Genomic DNA, 13,833 nt, shown 5'->3' with positions numbered 1-13,833 from the left:
CGCCATTTTTTGTTCGTTTTCCCTTTTTTTCTCCTTTTTTCTGTCTTCTCTCCTCTGTGCCGCTGCTGCGCACGGCACTTTTGCGGTCGCTTGCTTCGCCCGCAGTCTCCGTTGTCGAGAGAGGAGAGCTTTTTCCTCGGTGTGGGCGTCGGGCACAGCCTCGCGCGCCGCCGAAGCGAGGGGCTGCACAGGCGTGGCGTTACGGAAGGCGACCGCGGCTGCATCAAGCCACCTTTTCAAGAAAATGTAGCTGATCGCTGCGGGCGCGCGGATGCGGTGTTGGCGTGCGAAAGTTGCGTGCGTCGTCTTCTTTCGAATGAACTATGGAAGAGGACTCTGCCCAGGCATCCAGTTCTGCGTGCAAGGTATACACATTTATGCATATGTATATATATGTATCTATTTTTTTTGTTTTATACAGGCAGGTACGTATATGTGCATGTGCGTGTAGGCGCATATTTGCCCGCTCTTTTAGCTGCGCCGCGTTGGCGCGTTGTCTCTCGTTCCGGCGAAGGTGTCTTCTTCATTCGTGCGCATGCAGGCTGTCTTCGCTTCGGATAGGGTTTAGAGACGCATGCCTAGTCCTCCACAGGTTTGCCCAAGTCGATGACTTGTCATTTGTGTCTTCATGCACCTGCGAGTTGTCATCTGCATTCAACATCTCCGCCACGAGTCTCTCTAAAAACATAGTTTTCGTGGTCCAAAGGGACTTCTGCTTATCAACTTTTTTACAGTGCATCTGTTTTTCCGCTCCGCGCGGCTGGCTGAGAGAAGAATCCGGCCTGCTTATCAAGCGGTGGGAGGGAGCTGGATGAGCGTGTCTTGTTCGAATCCTCTCGACTGGCGCGCTGACTCTGTTTACTTCCCTTTAGAATCGTTTTTCTCCGAGCGCGCTTCTCCATGCGTGCGTCTGGGGGACCGATTCTCTTTTTTCGTTTGTGGAAAGACGCAAGAGACGTCTCCCAAGGAGAAGTCGTTCGCATTCCGTCTAAAAGTTGGGTCCTACTGCTAGAGGGATATATCAGAAACGCAGATGAGTTTGCAGCCTCCACAGTTCTTGTGGAAATTCGAAACGCTGGCAGGGCCGCCCTGTGAGAGCCTCTAAGCAGGCTCATAGCTGCATGCAGCTCCACACAAATGCGCTCGACACTGTGGGAGGCGCGCGACGCGGAAGACACAGTATGCGACGGGCTTCAGCGGCTCATACTCCCTCTCAGACTCTGAGAGAATCCAGAAGAAGTTGCGATAGCAATCCCCTCGGCTAAGCCGAGAGGAGGATATAGAGACATCTTTTTTCAGTCTGTACCTGCAACTCCATCCCGCAGGGATTCTTGCGCATCCACACGCGCCAATGGGATACGACCTACGGACGCGCGTTGAGCGAAACCACTATGAAATTCAGGAAACAAAAGCAGCAGTCGCATGAGTCTTTTTAGCAGCAGGCCCCAGGACTTACCCGACTCGCCATCAGAGGCCGCACACCTCTGCTCATCCCTTCTGCGTGCGTACGCATGCTTTTCCATAGGTGAATATGCATTCAGAAAGAGAGACATAGATACCTACATACATAAGATACGTACCTACAACAGTTCATGCATGCAAAGAGGCACTCATATAGGCCTCCACATGCAGAGATACACCGATACATCGTGGAAGCTGCTGCAACCTCAGGGGCCCGGAAGACGCGAGACGTGAAAACCAAGTCCACGCAGGAAAGCGAGGCACCTTTTCTGCACTGCGTCTTTTCTCTGGGATTTCTGACTTCTGCGGCCGCCTCTGTTGTCTGCGGTGTCGCGTGTCGTCCTCATCCGTACGCCCGGCTAGCGTTCCAACGATCGAAGCAGCTAGCTGATTTGCAGTGAGGCCTGCTTGCTTCGCCTCAACGAGCAGTGTGTCTCCGAGTCGCCCTCGACGAGGCGAGGCACGCCGGGCAGTAGCAGTTTTTCGAAAGGTGGCAAACGCGAGCGGAGACGCGAGTCTTTACGCGTTCATCCAGTTGTTGTCCCCGTCTCAGATGTCGGCGGAGAGACACGGCGCCCCGACGACGCTCCGCGGCGAGCGCCCGTTGAATTAGGCAAAATAGCGTTTGCTGGGCGCAGACAGCCCGAGCAGAAGGGATCAAGCTTGGGAGAAAAGTGTGACAGGCCTCTCCGCCTCGTTCGCCGCCGAGTTGTGCCCGCGCTGGAGTCAACCCCTGCCGCTTATCGCGTGCCGGTTTGGCTCCGGAATCTCGCATATGAACGACAAAGGCGAGAAGGCCTGGGGGTTTCGCCTGGCTGGCGGCTGTCTCCCGCGGCGCGGGCTTGTCTGTTTCACGTGTTGAGTGGAAAAGCCTGTTTTTGGCGGGAAGTTGCCGCCGCGCTGGCTGGAACGACGGCAGCGTTTCGCGCCGGCAGTCTGCCGACTGCGCGTGCGCCGACCGACTTGCGCAGGCGCGCGTCTTTACGTGGATTCGCAAAGAGAGATGCGAAAAGATTCTCGTGGTCGCCTAGGCGCGAGTCTCCTTCGCCGCGCCGTCTTCATTTTCTCTTCTCCCTCGTCCTCCTCCTGGTCGTTTTTTCGTGCCGCCTTTCCTGCATCTCGCGCGAATCCTCCTCTTCGGGGACGAGACAGCGGGGAGGATTCACAGCCGGAGTTCGGTGGCAAGCCACGACGGCGACGTCAGAAATCCAAGAGAAAAGCTTGCTATCTCTAGCCTACTATTCGCGTTCGTCCTGGCCGTTGTCTCCTCCCGATTCCGTCCCAGAGGTGCCTTGTTCAGGCTCTCGGCGACTTGTCTCTCTTCTGCCTCCTCGGTGCGAAGCAGACCTCTCGCCTTCTCTGCCGCGACCGGTGCCGCCCTCGCCCTCCTCCCTCCCTCCTCTTTTCTTGTCGCTTGTACTCCCCACGCGTTTCCGCCTTTCCGTTCGGCTGGACGCCCCTTTCGCTTGGTCTTTTGTCTCTCATCTGGGACTTCCTGGCTATTCTTGTGGTCGGCTGCGCCTCGGAGCGCCGCGTCATCCGCGACTTTTCTCTCGCCTCGCGGCCGACGTCTCTCTCCTCCCCTCCGTTTTTCTAAAGTTTCTCCTGCGTTCCCTGCGTCATTCAGAACGGGGCTCCATCTTTCGGCGCCGCTTCTCTCCTCCCGTTGGGTTCGCTTCCTCAACGCACGCAGAGGCAGCTGCGCCTCGGTTGTTTTCTTCTCTCGCCGCACGAACGGAGAAGAAAGGTTCCTGTGTGCGTAGGACCCTCCGCGCGGTTTCCATCGTGTCGGCGGCCTTCGCCTGCGTTGTTTGCAGAAGGGAGCGCATGCAATGCGAAGCTGCTCTGCTGCCTGGTTCGCTCCGTACAGAGGGATTCCGTTGCTACGAGACATGGAACGCGGCTGACCTCAGGCTGGGGGCGTGCGCTTCTCTCAGCCCTGGCCGCCGCGGGAGGGACGGCTCGCTCTCTTTCTCTCGCCGCAGACCCCAGCCGCACGATGCAGGACGCGAGTCTGTCTCAGCGGAGGAAGCAGATGCCTGGCGCCGCCGCGCGAGCGCCTGTATCTGCCTCCTCCTCTGCAGCGCCCGCCGCGTCGCCCGTTTTGCTCATGCCGTCTTCTTCTGCCTCAGCCGCGCCTCCGCTGCCCGCGGATGCATCGCTGCAAGGACTGCCTCCGCACCAACTACGGCAGCTGCTCATGCTCTTCGCGCGGCGGCAGAACCCTGCTTCCTCGCCGTCTTCCGCATTGCCTCCAGCCGCGTCTTTGCTGGCGGCCTCGCTCTCCCCACAGTCTTCCCTCGCGGCCGCTGCGCGTCCTGCCCCCTCGCGCGCGCCCTGCTCCGTCTCCCCGGGTCGCATCCCAACCAACGACGAAGGTGCCGTCCCGCTCGACGACGCCGTCGCCAACGCGACTGGGGAAGGAGACGCCAGGCACCACACGACGCAGCACCGGCTTCTCCAACCTCCACTCGTCGCGCAGGCCGCGCTCCTTGCGGCGGCTGCATCCCTGCCGACCGGCGACGCGCGCGCGAGCGGCAGAAGCAGCGGACCCCCGGCGGAGACACTTCTGCAGGTGCTTCTGCAGCAGCAGGCGCAGGGCAGGGCTCCCGCGGGTCAAGCGTCGGCGCGGGCTTCGTCCCTGCCGCCCTCCTTTGCGTCTCCCATAGGCCCCCTCGCAGGCGGGACTCTCGGTGCAGGCTCACTCTCCGCCCACGCAGAACCCCCTTCCGCGTGGTCGCGGCTCTCTTCCGCCTCCTTGCCTCGCTCCAATCGTTGTGCCTCGCGCGCGGCTTCTCTTCCTCTCGCGGCTCCTTCTGGACCTGTCCCTTCGTCTCTGCAAGGGGCCGTGACCGCCCTGCCGGCCGCTGCCGCCCCGCCTTCGGCGCCGGTTCCGGGAGGCGCGACCGCGGTCGTGGAACCCGAGGCGGCGGCGCGGCTGCGGGCGCTGCTGCAGGCTCTCCACGGCGGCGGCGGCCGAGGTGAGGCCGCGGCGGGAGCCGTGCCGCGTGCGAGTGGCTCGTTTTCGTCTCCGCCTGCTTCGCAGGGGGCAAGCTCTGCCGCTGCACTCCACCGGGGCGGGTTCACGCCTCCGGAGTCTCCGCCTTCGTCTCTTTCGCTGGCATCAGCAGCACTTTCTTCTTCGCATCTGGCGGCTTCGGCCTCGAGCCACGCGACGCCTCTGGCGGCGGCCTCTTCCGCGTCTTCTAGCCGCGCGGCCGCGCGCGGCGCGAGTCTCCCGCCGCTGTCGTGGAGATGCGACCCCGCGGCCCTGGCACACCTCTTCCGCTCTGCGCTTCTGTCCTCTTCGCGCATGCCTTCGTCTCTCTCCGCTTCGCAGCTCGCGTCTGCAGGACCTTCGTCGCTGCCTCGCGCCTCGCCGGGGGCTCCCGCCGCGCCGTCGCCCTGTTCCTCGCCCTCTTCGTTGTCTCCACTCCCCGCCGCGGCCGCGCAGGCCGGGACGCTTGCGGGCCTTGAGCTGCAGCCACAGTCCCCTTCATCCCCCGCGGTCTCGTGTGGGACGTTCCCGCCCTCGCTTCTGCTGAGCAGCCTCGGGGCGCCAGCCTTGTCAGTCCTGCCGCTGCCGCCGCATTCTCTTCTGTCTCCGCAACCCGCTGGAAAAGACGCAGGCGCTGCGGCGACGGCCTTGTCGGCCTCCTCGCCTCCGGCCTCCTCGCCCTCTTCGGCGCCTTCTTCGTATCTCGCGTCTTCTCCGCTGTCCTCCGCGGCGGCTCCGGCCGCGCCGTCTGCGCAGCAGCTGCTTTGCGCCCGGCTTCTGGAAGGCCTGAGGCTGAAACAGGGCGACGCGGAGGGGCTTCCTGCAGGTGCGTCTGCCACGCCGCTTGTTTCTATGCTTCAGCAGAACGTGCCGATGGAGAAGGGCACCGGAGGGGGGCTTGCCTCCACGCTCTCTTCAGCTTCCCTTCCTGCGGCGGCACGCGCCTTCCTTGCCGCTGCGAGGGGCGGGGTCGGCGCGCAGTCTGACAGCCTGACTCAGCGACTGCTGTCGCAGGCCTCCGGCGCTCTGCCGCTGTCGGCAGGTAAGAGCGAAGGCGCATCGTCGTCTGCGGCCTCACCCCTCGCGGGCTCGCCGCTCACCGGACCACACTCGCCTCTCGACAGCCAACGCCTGCTGTCGTTGGCGCGTGCCGCGCGGGGAGCCGCCGCCGACGCGCAGTCTGCGCCCGTCGCCCAGGCGCCTGCGTCCTCTTCTCCGCTCCTTCCGCCGGCTGCGTCCTCCTCTCTCGCTGCACACCCGTGTCTGTCTTCGCTCCCTTCGCAGGCCGCGCTTCTTCTGCGGCGCGCGCCGGGGGACACCGCCGCTCTCTTCGCGGCGACGCTCGCGCAGTGGGCACGGCTGCTGGTGAATGAGAATGCCGCGCCGAAGGAGGCCGACGAAGAGCCGCGCACCGGCAGCGGGAAGGACGCGAAGAAAGAGAGGCGCAGCGAGGGCGCAGCGAGCACTCCGCAGAATCGCAAGAGAGCGGCGAAGGCCGTCTCCGCCCCGTTCCTGCCGGGCGTTGGCGTGGAGGCAGAGGACGGCGGCGGCCAGCGAGGCAGCAGGGCTCGAAGGGACGCTGAGAAGAAGGCCGAGGAGCGAAGCGACCGCGAGGGCCGCGCAGCGAAGAAGAAGGAGAGAGGAGGCGCCGCTGTCAGCGACGCGCGAAGCCTCGCCGAGGCGCGAGCGGCTGCCGCTGCGTCGCTCCGCGGGCGGCCCGTACGCCCCAGAGGGGGGAGCAGGGCGCCGCCCGTCCGCCCGGCCTCTTCGCCCGCTGGCGGAAAAGGCGATCCGAAGGCGGAGGAGGGAAGGGAGAGGCCAGGGGCGGCGCGGAGCGCCGCGAGTCTCAACAGCGCCGCTTCGGTTGCCGCAGCCGCTGCGGCGCCCCGACCCGGGAGCAGACGTGCAGCGCCTCCGGCTCTCCACCTCGTCGCGGCTTCGCCTGCGCCTGCGCCCGCGCCTGCGCCCGCGCCCGGCGGCGGCGGCGCCAAACGGAAGCGCGGCGAGGCGGTATCTGCCGCCAAGACAGGGGCGAGCGCGGCTCGCGCGCGGGGCTCGTCGCCGTCGCCATCATATGTGGAGAGGCATCCGCGAACGGCCGTGTCACCTTGTCTAGAGGAGGAGGAGGACGACGACGAGGCGTCTTCCGCCTCTTCCCCGCCCTCCGCGGGCCCGCGCGGGGCGAAGGCGTCGCGCGCGGCCGGCGCGCGGCCCAAGGCTGCTGCAGCGGCGTCGGGGAAGTTGCTGTCTGCGTCGCCAGCTGCGGACGAGGATGAGGCGACGCGCACGACGTTATCAAGCAGCGAAGAGGACGAAGACGAGGCGGAGGACGGCTCCGCGACGTCGCCGGTCTTTGAGGGCGAGGAGAAGATGACGGCGGAGGAGTTCCAGCGCGCCTCCGACGACGTGCGCAACATCCCGACGTTCTCGCTCGCGGAACTCGTGCGCGCCGCGGTGCTGCCGGTTCGAATCGAGGGCTTCCACGCGCTCGAGGAGGCGCAGTTGCTCTACGGAAGGAAGGACTGGCTCCGCTACGAGTGCCCTCTCTGCGACCGCCTCGCGCACACACCCGACGCCTACTGGCCGAATTTCGAGCACTACCTCAAAGAGCACTGGCGACGCCGCAAGCGGCTCGGCGGCTACGTCTGCTTCCCCTGCCGACGCGCGGTAAGGGATTCAGGGGTTTTCAGGGCACGGCGCGTGCGACGCCCGTGCTGCATGCTCAGGTTCTAGCAGGCCGCAGGCAGACCACCGCGAGAGAGCGCCGCAGGCAAGTCGCCGTGGAAGCGCCTGCCGCTCCTCAGATCGCGGCGGCGCGGCTGTCTTAGGCCCTCTTCAGCACTGGTGAAGCAGAGCGGCTCGCAGACAGGTGTCTCCTCGCCCTCTGAAGCTCAGTAGTTGCGCGCTTTGGCCTCCTCGCTGGGGAATCTGTCGGCTCGGGCCCTTGCGTGTGAGTTGCTGGACATTCCCTGCGTTGCATGCGTGTCACCTCTCTGTCGCCGCTTGTGAGTCTGAAGCTCGCAGATGCGGCGGATGCGTCTGGGGGACGCGACTTTGTCTTCGTTCTCGGCGCGGCAGAATATGCGTGCAGCAGGCATGGCGCAGCACTCGCGCGCACCGGTCTGCCTCTGCAGTGACATACATACGTTCGCTTTTTGTTGTGTCTACATAACTCTTTTGTGCCTGCGGACTCTGCGTGTCGTGTGTGTTGTGTGCAGCACGATCTTTCGCCGAAGGCGTTGAGCCGCACCACGTCTTCGAATGAAGCGAGTAGTGCGTCGTCGCCTCTCTCAGGGGGCGCGCCTTCTCTCTCGCAGGGCAGCGCCCGCGGCGGGGTAAAGGGCGCATGCCAGCGGAAGAAGCGCTCGCGGTTTCACTTCCACTGCCCGCTGTGCCCGGACGTGTTTCGAAAGTTTTCCTGTCTGCAGCGCCACGCTTTCCTCTCGCATCCTGCCACGGCCGCAGACCCGCGCCTCGAACTCGTGCCGCAGCAGCTCTACACGCCGTGGATGCAGGACGGCGACGACTACACCGTGGCGCTGAGGCGCGGGGAGGAGGAAGAAGACGCGGGCGAGCTGGAGGAGGCGCCGCGGGTCGCGAGCGCCGACGAGGGCGCGGACGGCGCCGAGGGGGCGGCGCGCCCGAGAGACGCTGGAGAAGCGGAGACAGCCGCAGAGGCTGAGGGAGAGCTGCGAGGCGCAGAAGAAGGAGACTCGCAGGCTGGCGACACGACGACGACGACAGAGGACGCAGAGAGGGGAGACGAGCAAGAGCTGGCGGAGGAAGAACACGCCAAGCGCGAAGAAGGGAATGCAGAAAAGACTGCTGCGGAGACAACGGCGGAGATGGAAGGAGGGCAGCGGGGTAGCGAGCGAGGACTAGAGGCGGCCGACTCTCTCCAACGAGATGCCGCCGGTGCGCCGGGTGTCTGCGGGGCTGAGGAATCGGGAGAGCCTGGAGGGCAGCCCCCGTCGTCCTCTCGTTCTGCGTCTCTCTCAGGAGCCTCGGAGGCCTCAGGAGCGGAGGAGGCGCTTGGGGCGGGAGACAGGCCCGCGAACGGGCAGCAGGCGACTGGAGAGGAGGCGCCAGTCTCTCTGTCTGCGGCCGCAAGTGCAGCGGAGGCGGCGCTGCAAAGCGTGAAGAAAGAGCAGAGTTCCGCCGACTCGAATGGTGACGCCCCTCCAGAGAACGAGGAGAAAAAGACGCCCGTGGTGCCTCAGCCTTTGCGCAGCTGCCTTGTGATTCGCGCCAAAGTTGAGAAGCCGGAAGGGAGCCCGCTTGGCTCCCCCGCTTCCTCGCGGCCTACCAAGGACGGACGGAAATCGGTGAAGGAGGAGAAGAACGCGGCAGAGGCGGCCTCTGGGGACGCGGCTGGCGACGGGGCGGTGGAGACCTCAGACCGAACAGCTGCGGAGGAGGTGAAGAAGGAGGGCGCTCGTGGGATCAAAGAGGAGCAAAGAAAAGCGAAGAAAAGAGTCGCCTTCGTCTGTCAAGTCCGCGTCAGACCACTCGACAAGGAACTCTCCATCATGGAGAAACTCGGCGCTGTCATGGGTAAATAGACCACAGCATGCAATCAGCATCACTTTATCCGTCTGATTCCAAACTCGACGCGCACGCTAAAACGTTGCGTCTCGAATTCTTCTGCAGAGCACCTGGTGCAAGTCTTCTTCCATGGATGCCGCCCCCTGTCTCTCTCAATATACACGTATATATATATATATATATATATATATATATATATATATATATATATATATATATATATATATATATATATATATATATATATATATATATATATGTCTCTGCATGCGTGTGGGTCGCGGGGCCGTGTATCTCGTGCGCTGTCTCTCGTTTACGCGCCTGGGTATCGGGTTCTGTGCACGCATGCAGATATCGGTAACAGACGGAGGAAGCCAAGGCGAGTGACTGGGGTTACCTCTTTGTTTGGCTGGCGTTTCCATGTCTCGTGCTCTGCCTTGCTTCTGTTGCTTTCTGCCCTGCAGGCCCTGTGTTGACGGGAATGATGCCGTCCTCTAGCGGAACGGAGGAAGGAACGGCCGGGGAGCAAACGCAGGGCGAGAAACCGGCTAAGGCCGAAGGCGACGCAGCCTCCGGTAAGTATTCGACGCCAGAGAGAGTCAAGGTTTGAGAAGGGGGGTCGCCAGAAGGCATCCTGGTGTCTTTCAACTTTTTTTTTCCATTTTGTCTGTCTGTCTGTCAGTGCGCGGTTTCCTCGTCTGTCAGGTCGGGCGCGGCCACGCCTCGCATGCGGCGCTGCATTGCCATGCGTGCAAAACGCCTATAAAGAGCGGCTGTGCCGGTGCTTTATTCCTCTGGTCGATAGTGGAGTTCACAGAGTCTTTCCGATTTCCCCTTTTGTCTTTGTTGCGCAGGGTCTCCCCTCTCGATGGATTTCCCGCGCCGAAACACGCGCAGCGCGACGGCTGCGGCGATGGCGGCGGAACGCGACCGCCATGCGACTCCGTCCGCCTTCTCTGGCGACTCTTCATCCGCCGCCTCGTCCTCCTTGTCTTCTCCGTCTTCTTTATCTTCCTCTTCTGCTTCATCTCCCTCGTCTTCTTCATATCCATCTTCTCCTCCATCTCCCTCTTCATCATCTTCTTCTTCGTCTTCCTCGTCTCTTCCATCTCCATTTTCTCCTGCATTTCCATCTTCTCGTCCAACTTCATCTTCTGTTTCATCTCCCTCTCCTTCATCATCTTCCTCTTCTGGTTCGTCTTCGTCTGCATCAGCTTCTCCATCTGCGTCAACCTCTTCCTCTTTTTCTCCTTCGCGCGCATCGTCTTCTTCATTTTCCCCTTCCTCGCCCGCTCCTCCCTCATCTGCGTCTTGTCTCTACTATTCGTCGGCTTCCTCGGTGTCGCCGCCTCCCTCATCGGCACCTGCCTCTCTCTCTCACACCTCGGCGGCCTCCTCTGCGTCGTCCCTTCTTTCTCTGGCTTCTCCTCTTGCTTCTTGTTCCTCTTTCTCATCGTCTTCTTCGCGCGCAGTTTCTGCACGGGGCCGTGCGGTGGCGGCGGCAGCGGCGGGAACTGCGCGGCGTCTAACTGCAGCGCGAGGCGCAGCGGCGGCGAGGGCAGCCGCCGCGAAGGCCCTAGCGCGCTTTTCTCCCGAGGCCGCCGGGCAGACGTCGCGCTCCTCTTCGCTGTCGCAGGGAAGGGCTAGAGGCGCGACCGGCGGAGCCAGAGAGGGGCGGCGTAGGCATGTGTCTCCACTGTCCCTTGCCTCGCCTCCTTCTTCGCCGTCGGCCTGCTCATCTACGCCTTCTCCGTCGTCGTCTCATACGTCTTCTGCAGAGGATTCTGCGGCCGCGAGGCACCTCTGCGGCTCCCAAGAAGACTGCCGAGAGGCCGCGGGTGCTTCGCCGTCGGCGCCAAGCGACGCGGCGGAGGAAGGAGGAAGCAGCGCGCAGGCCAGCCGCCCGAGCGCGGCTCAGACCGGCGCTGAGTCCGTCGTCGTCGCTGGCTTAGACAACGACGACGAAGGCGAGAAGAGTTCCCAAGCCCCTCGAGACGGAGAGCGACACTCTGCCCCTCCGTCGTCGCACGGCCTCCGCACGACTCTTCCCGAAGACGCAGAGGAAACCTCCCCTTCGGCTGGAGAGGCCGTTTTGTCCAGCGAGGCGTCTGCATCTTTGGAGGCGGCTGTAGGGCCCCGTGAGGTGCCAGATGACGCGTTCCCGGCTGCAGTGTCGCAGCGGCAGTGTCAAGACGCACCGAAGGAAGACGACACTCAGGCGGACTGGCCTGCGTGGAAGAAGAGACGACGCGAGCCCCCTCCCCTCTCACGTCTCTCCTCCGGTTCTCCTCCCTCAGCATCCTCTTCGCCGCGAAGCTCGTCGTCGTCGCCATCCAGGCGCGGCTGTTCCACCGGCGCCGGAGGCCGCGGCGCACCGGCGCGTGTCTCCGCCGAGCGCGAAGGCCGAGAAGACACGGAGGCCGCTGGCGCCGCCTGTGCCACATCGCCTGCAACTGAAGCGGGGAGCGAGGCTCCGGAGGGTGGCGAGCGGGCGACCCTTGTCGAGGAAGCCTCTTCCATGGAAAGGCCTGCCGCGTACCCTGAGGTCGGAGACCTTTCTGCCCACGCTGCGACCGGCAAGACCGCGGCACCTGCCAGCGGGCAGCGGCGCACGAGCCCCCGAACGAGCGCGTCGAGCTCTTCTTCAGCCTCTGCCGGGCTTCCGTCTGCGGCTGTTTCGGTGCACGCGCGAGGGTCTGCTGTGTCTCTCTCTGTCGACGACGACGAAGCGACGACCGAACTGCAAGTCCCCGCGAGGGCTGTGAGTCGGACAGGCCAACGGCGCTCTGGGGCGTCGGAGCCCCCCTCGGGACTGGTGTCTTCTGCGGGTCGCCGGGCTGGTTCGCGGAGCCCAAGTCCCCCGCGCGGTGTCTCCTCGGAGAGAGGAGACACGTGGTGTCTCCAGCGGGAGCGAGGCTCGGTCGGCGATGAAAATGCAGACAGAAGCGGAGGTGGAGAGGCCGACACTCTGGCGCCCGAAGAGACACGGGCGACCGCACTCGTGTTCCCTGACAGCGGAGACACACCGGCAGGCGCGGCTGCGGCAGAGGCCAGCGGGGGAAAAGAAGAGCTGCCTGCTGAGCTCTTGGGCGCTGGCGATGAAGCGGCGACGAGTTCAGGGCACGCGAATGACGGCAAGAGAAGGCGGAAGAGGAAAGGGGGCAAGGCGTCCCCCCTCGTCGAGCCTTTGGCCTGCTCTCTCGCAGCGTCTCGCTCGGGGTGGACTTCCGTGCTTGGGCGAGGAGCGGCGCGAGAAAGAGGCGGGCCCCGGCGCATGATACAGCAAGGGCGGCGGCTCAACCGCCTCGCGATGCCGCCTCTAAGAACGAGGCGCGAGCCGGCGGGCGTGCCTGAACAGTTCTTGCGTCTCCCAGCCTCGTTGTCACTGGCCGTGTCTGCAACTTCCTCTCCGCAATTTCACTCGAAGGACAACGAGCAAGACGACCCCTTGTCCGTCGGAGGGCCCTCTGAGTCGCCCGTGGCCTCGGCGCTGCTCGACCGTCCCCCGCACTTGGGCTCTAGTGTCTCACCGGGGGCGGGACCGGAGACAGGGGCGACGGGCACGTTGGGTTCCAGACCCCGATGGAAGCGTCGGAGTGCCGGCAGAACTGGGGAGGGAGAAGCGCCACGCCCGCTGCGATCTTTCTCGTCTACGGAGTTGCTTCTCGAAGGGTCGCCGCTTCGCCTGCGGAGCAATCAAAACTTGTCTCTGCAGCGTCTGCCATCTCAGCCGCCTTCGGGCGCGCTGGGCTCCAACAGGCGCAGAAAGAGACACGCCCCTCTCGCCCCGGAAGGGACGTCGGAAGGGCCGGGTGACAACGGCGACGTAGCGCCCCCTCCGAAGAATTTGAAGCGCGTCAAGACTTCGTATCTCGCTCTCGAGGGCGAAGGCCAAGAAGAGCGACAGTCAAACGGCCGCGCGCAAGAAGGCGCCGAGGAGGAGCGAGGCCTCCCAGCGACTCGCAGAAGCTCAAAGTCAACTAGGTCGTCGCGCGACCCAGGGGTGTCGTCCGGCTCCCCTCTTTCATTCTCTGCGTCTGCTTCGCCGCTCGCTTCCGCCGCCGGCTTGTTTTATGTCCAGGGCCCCGCACCGCGCCGAACCCGAGCGAGCGAAGTCGAAGGGTCGCGCCGAGAGGGGGCAGGAGGCGACGAGGCTGGCAGGAGGAGCGACGGTAAGCATACGCTAGCTCTTTCTAGGCGAAGCGCAGAGGCTTTCCTCTGTTCAACTGGCGCCGCCTTCGAAGACCCAACGCAGATTCGCAGAAGCAGAGGTTCTGCGGCGAGTGACCTAGGCGATTGCAGACTGTCGGGCGCAGAGACGAGAGACACGCAGGCGGGTGAGAGCTCCGCAGAAAGCGAGACCGAGCGCTTGCCTTTCTCCATGCAGGCGCGCGAGCGCCCGCCGGTTTTCAGGCCTTCAGTCGGCAACGAGCCCTCAGGGGCCTCGTTCGAGAGTGAAGGAGAATGTGTTGAAGAAGAGACGCCGGGCGAAGAGCCGCGAGGTAGCCGGGCGAGGCAGCTTGCCCCTGCTGCGTGTATCCCGCGACGCACGAGCAACTAGAGAGAAGGGAGGAAGGAGGATGAAAGAGAGAACGAGCAGGGTACAGGGGGGCGTGGTTTTCCAAATGCGCAGGCGAAGCCCGAACATTGGAGTGCGCCGCGTGGCTTGTTAAACACGGCGCAGCGCGCGTTCCTCTACGGGAGCCCGAGAGATTTTCGAAGACGAGAGAGGGTCTCCTAGGAGGCACTGTGTAGGGGTGCCGCTCGAGCGTAATTTGTCCTATCATCAGCCTTGCAAATTGGCCGTTTTGATTCTCGATGCGCCTCCC

At 63.8% G+C, this 13,833-nt stretch overlaps 1 protein-coding gene across 1 annotated transcript; it reads left to right on the top strand.

Moving 5' to 3' along the window:
- Positions 1 to 3,460: 3,460 nt before the first annotated feature.
- Positions 3,461 to 13,565, top strand: BESB_058390 (uncharacterized protein; the record flags this gene model as incomplete). The annotated part of the gene is made up of 4 exons (XM_029364253.1): positions 3,461 to 7,126; positions 7,678 to 9,013; positions 9,469 to 9,579; positions 9,859 to 13,565. 4 exons carry the CDS (start codon positions 3,461 to 3,463, stop codon positions 13,563 to 13,565), a joined length of 8,820 nt encoding a protein of 2,939 aa, XP_029218961.1.
- Positions 13,566 to 13,833: the final 268 nt, after the last annotated feature.

This window comes from Besnoitia besnoiti, chromosome V (genome assembly GCF_002563875.1).
Source record: "Besnoitia besnoiti strain Bb-Ger1 chromosome V, whole genome shotgun sequence".
NCBI lineage: Eukaryota > Apicomplexa > Conoidasida > Eucoccidiorida > Sarcocystidae > Besnoitia > Besnoitia besnoiti.
This window is presented reverse-complemented; position numbering and strand designations above follow the sequence as displayed.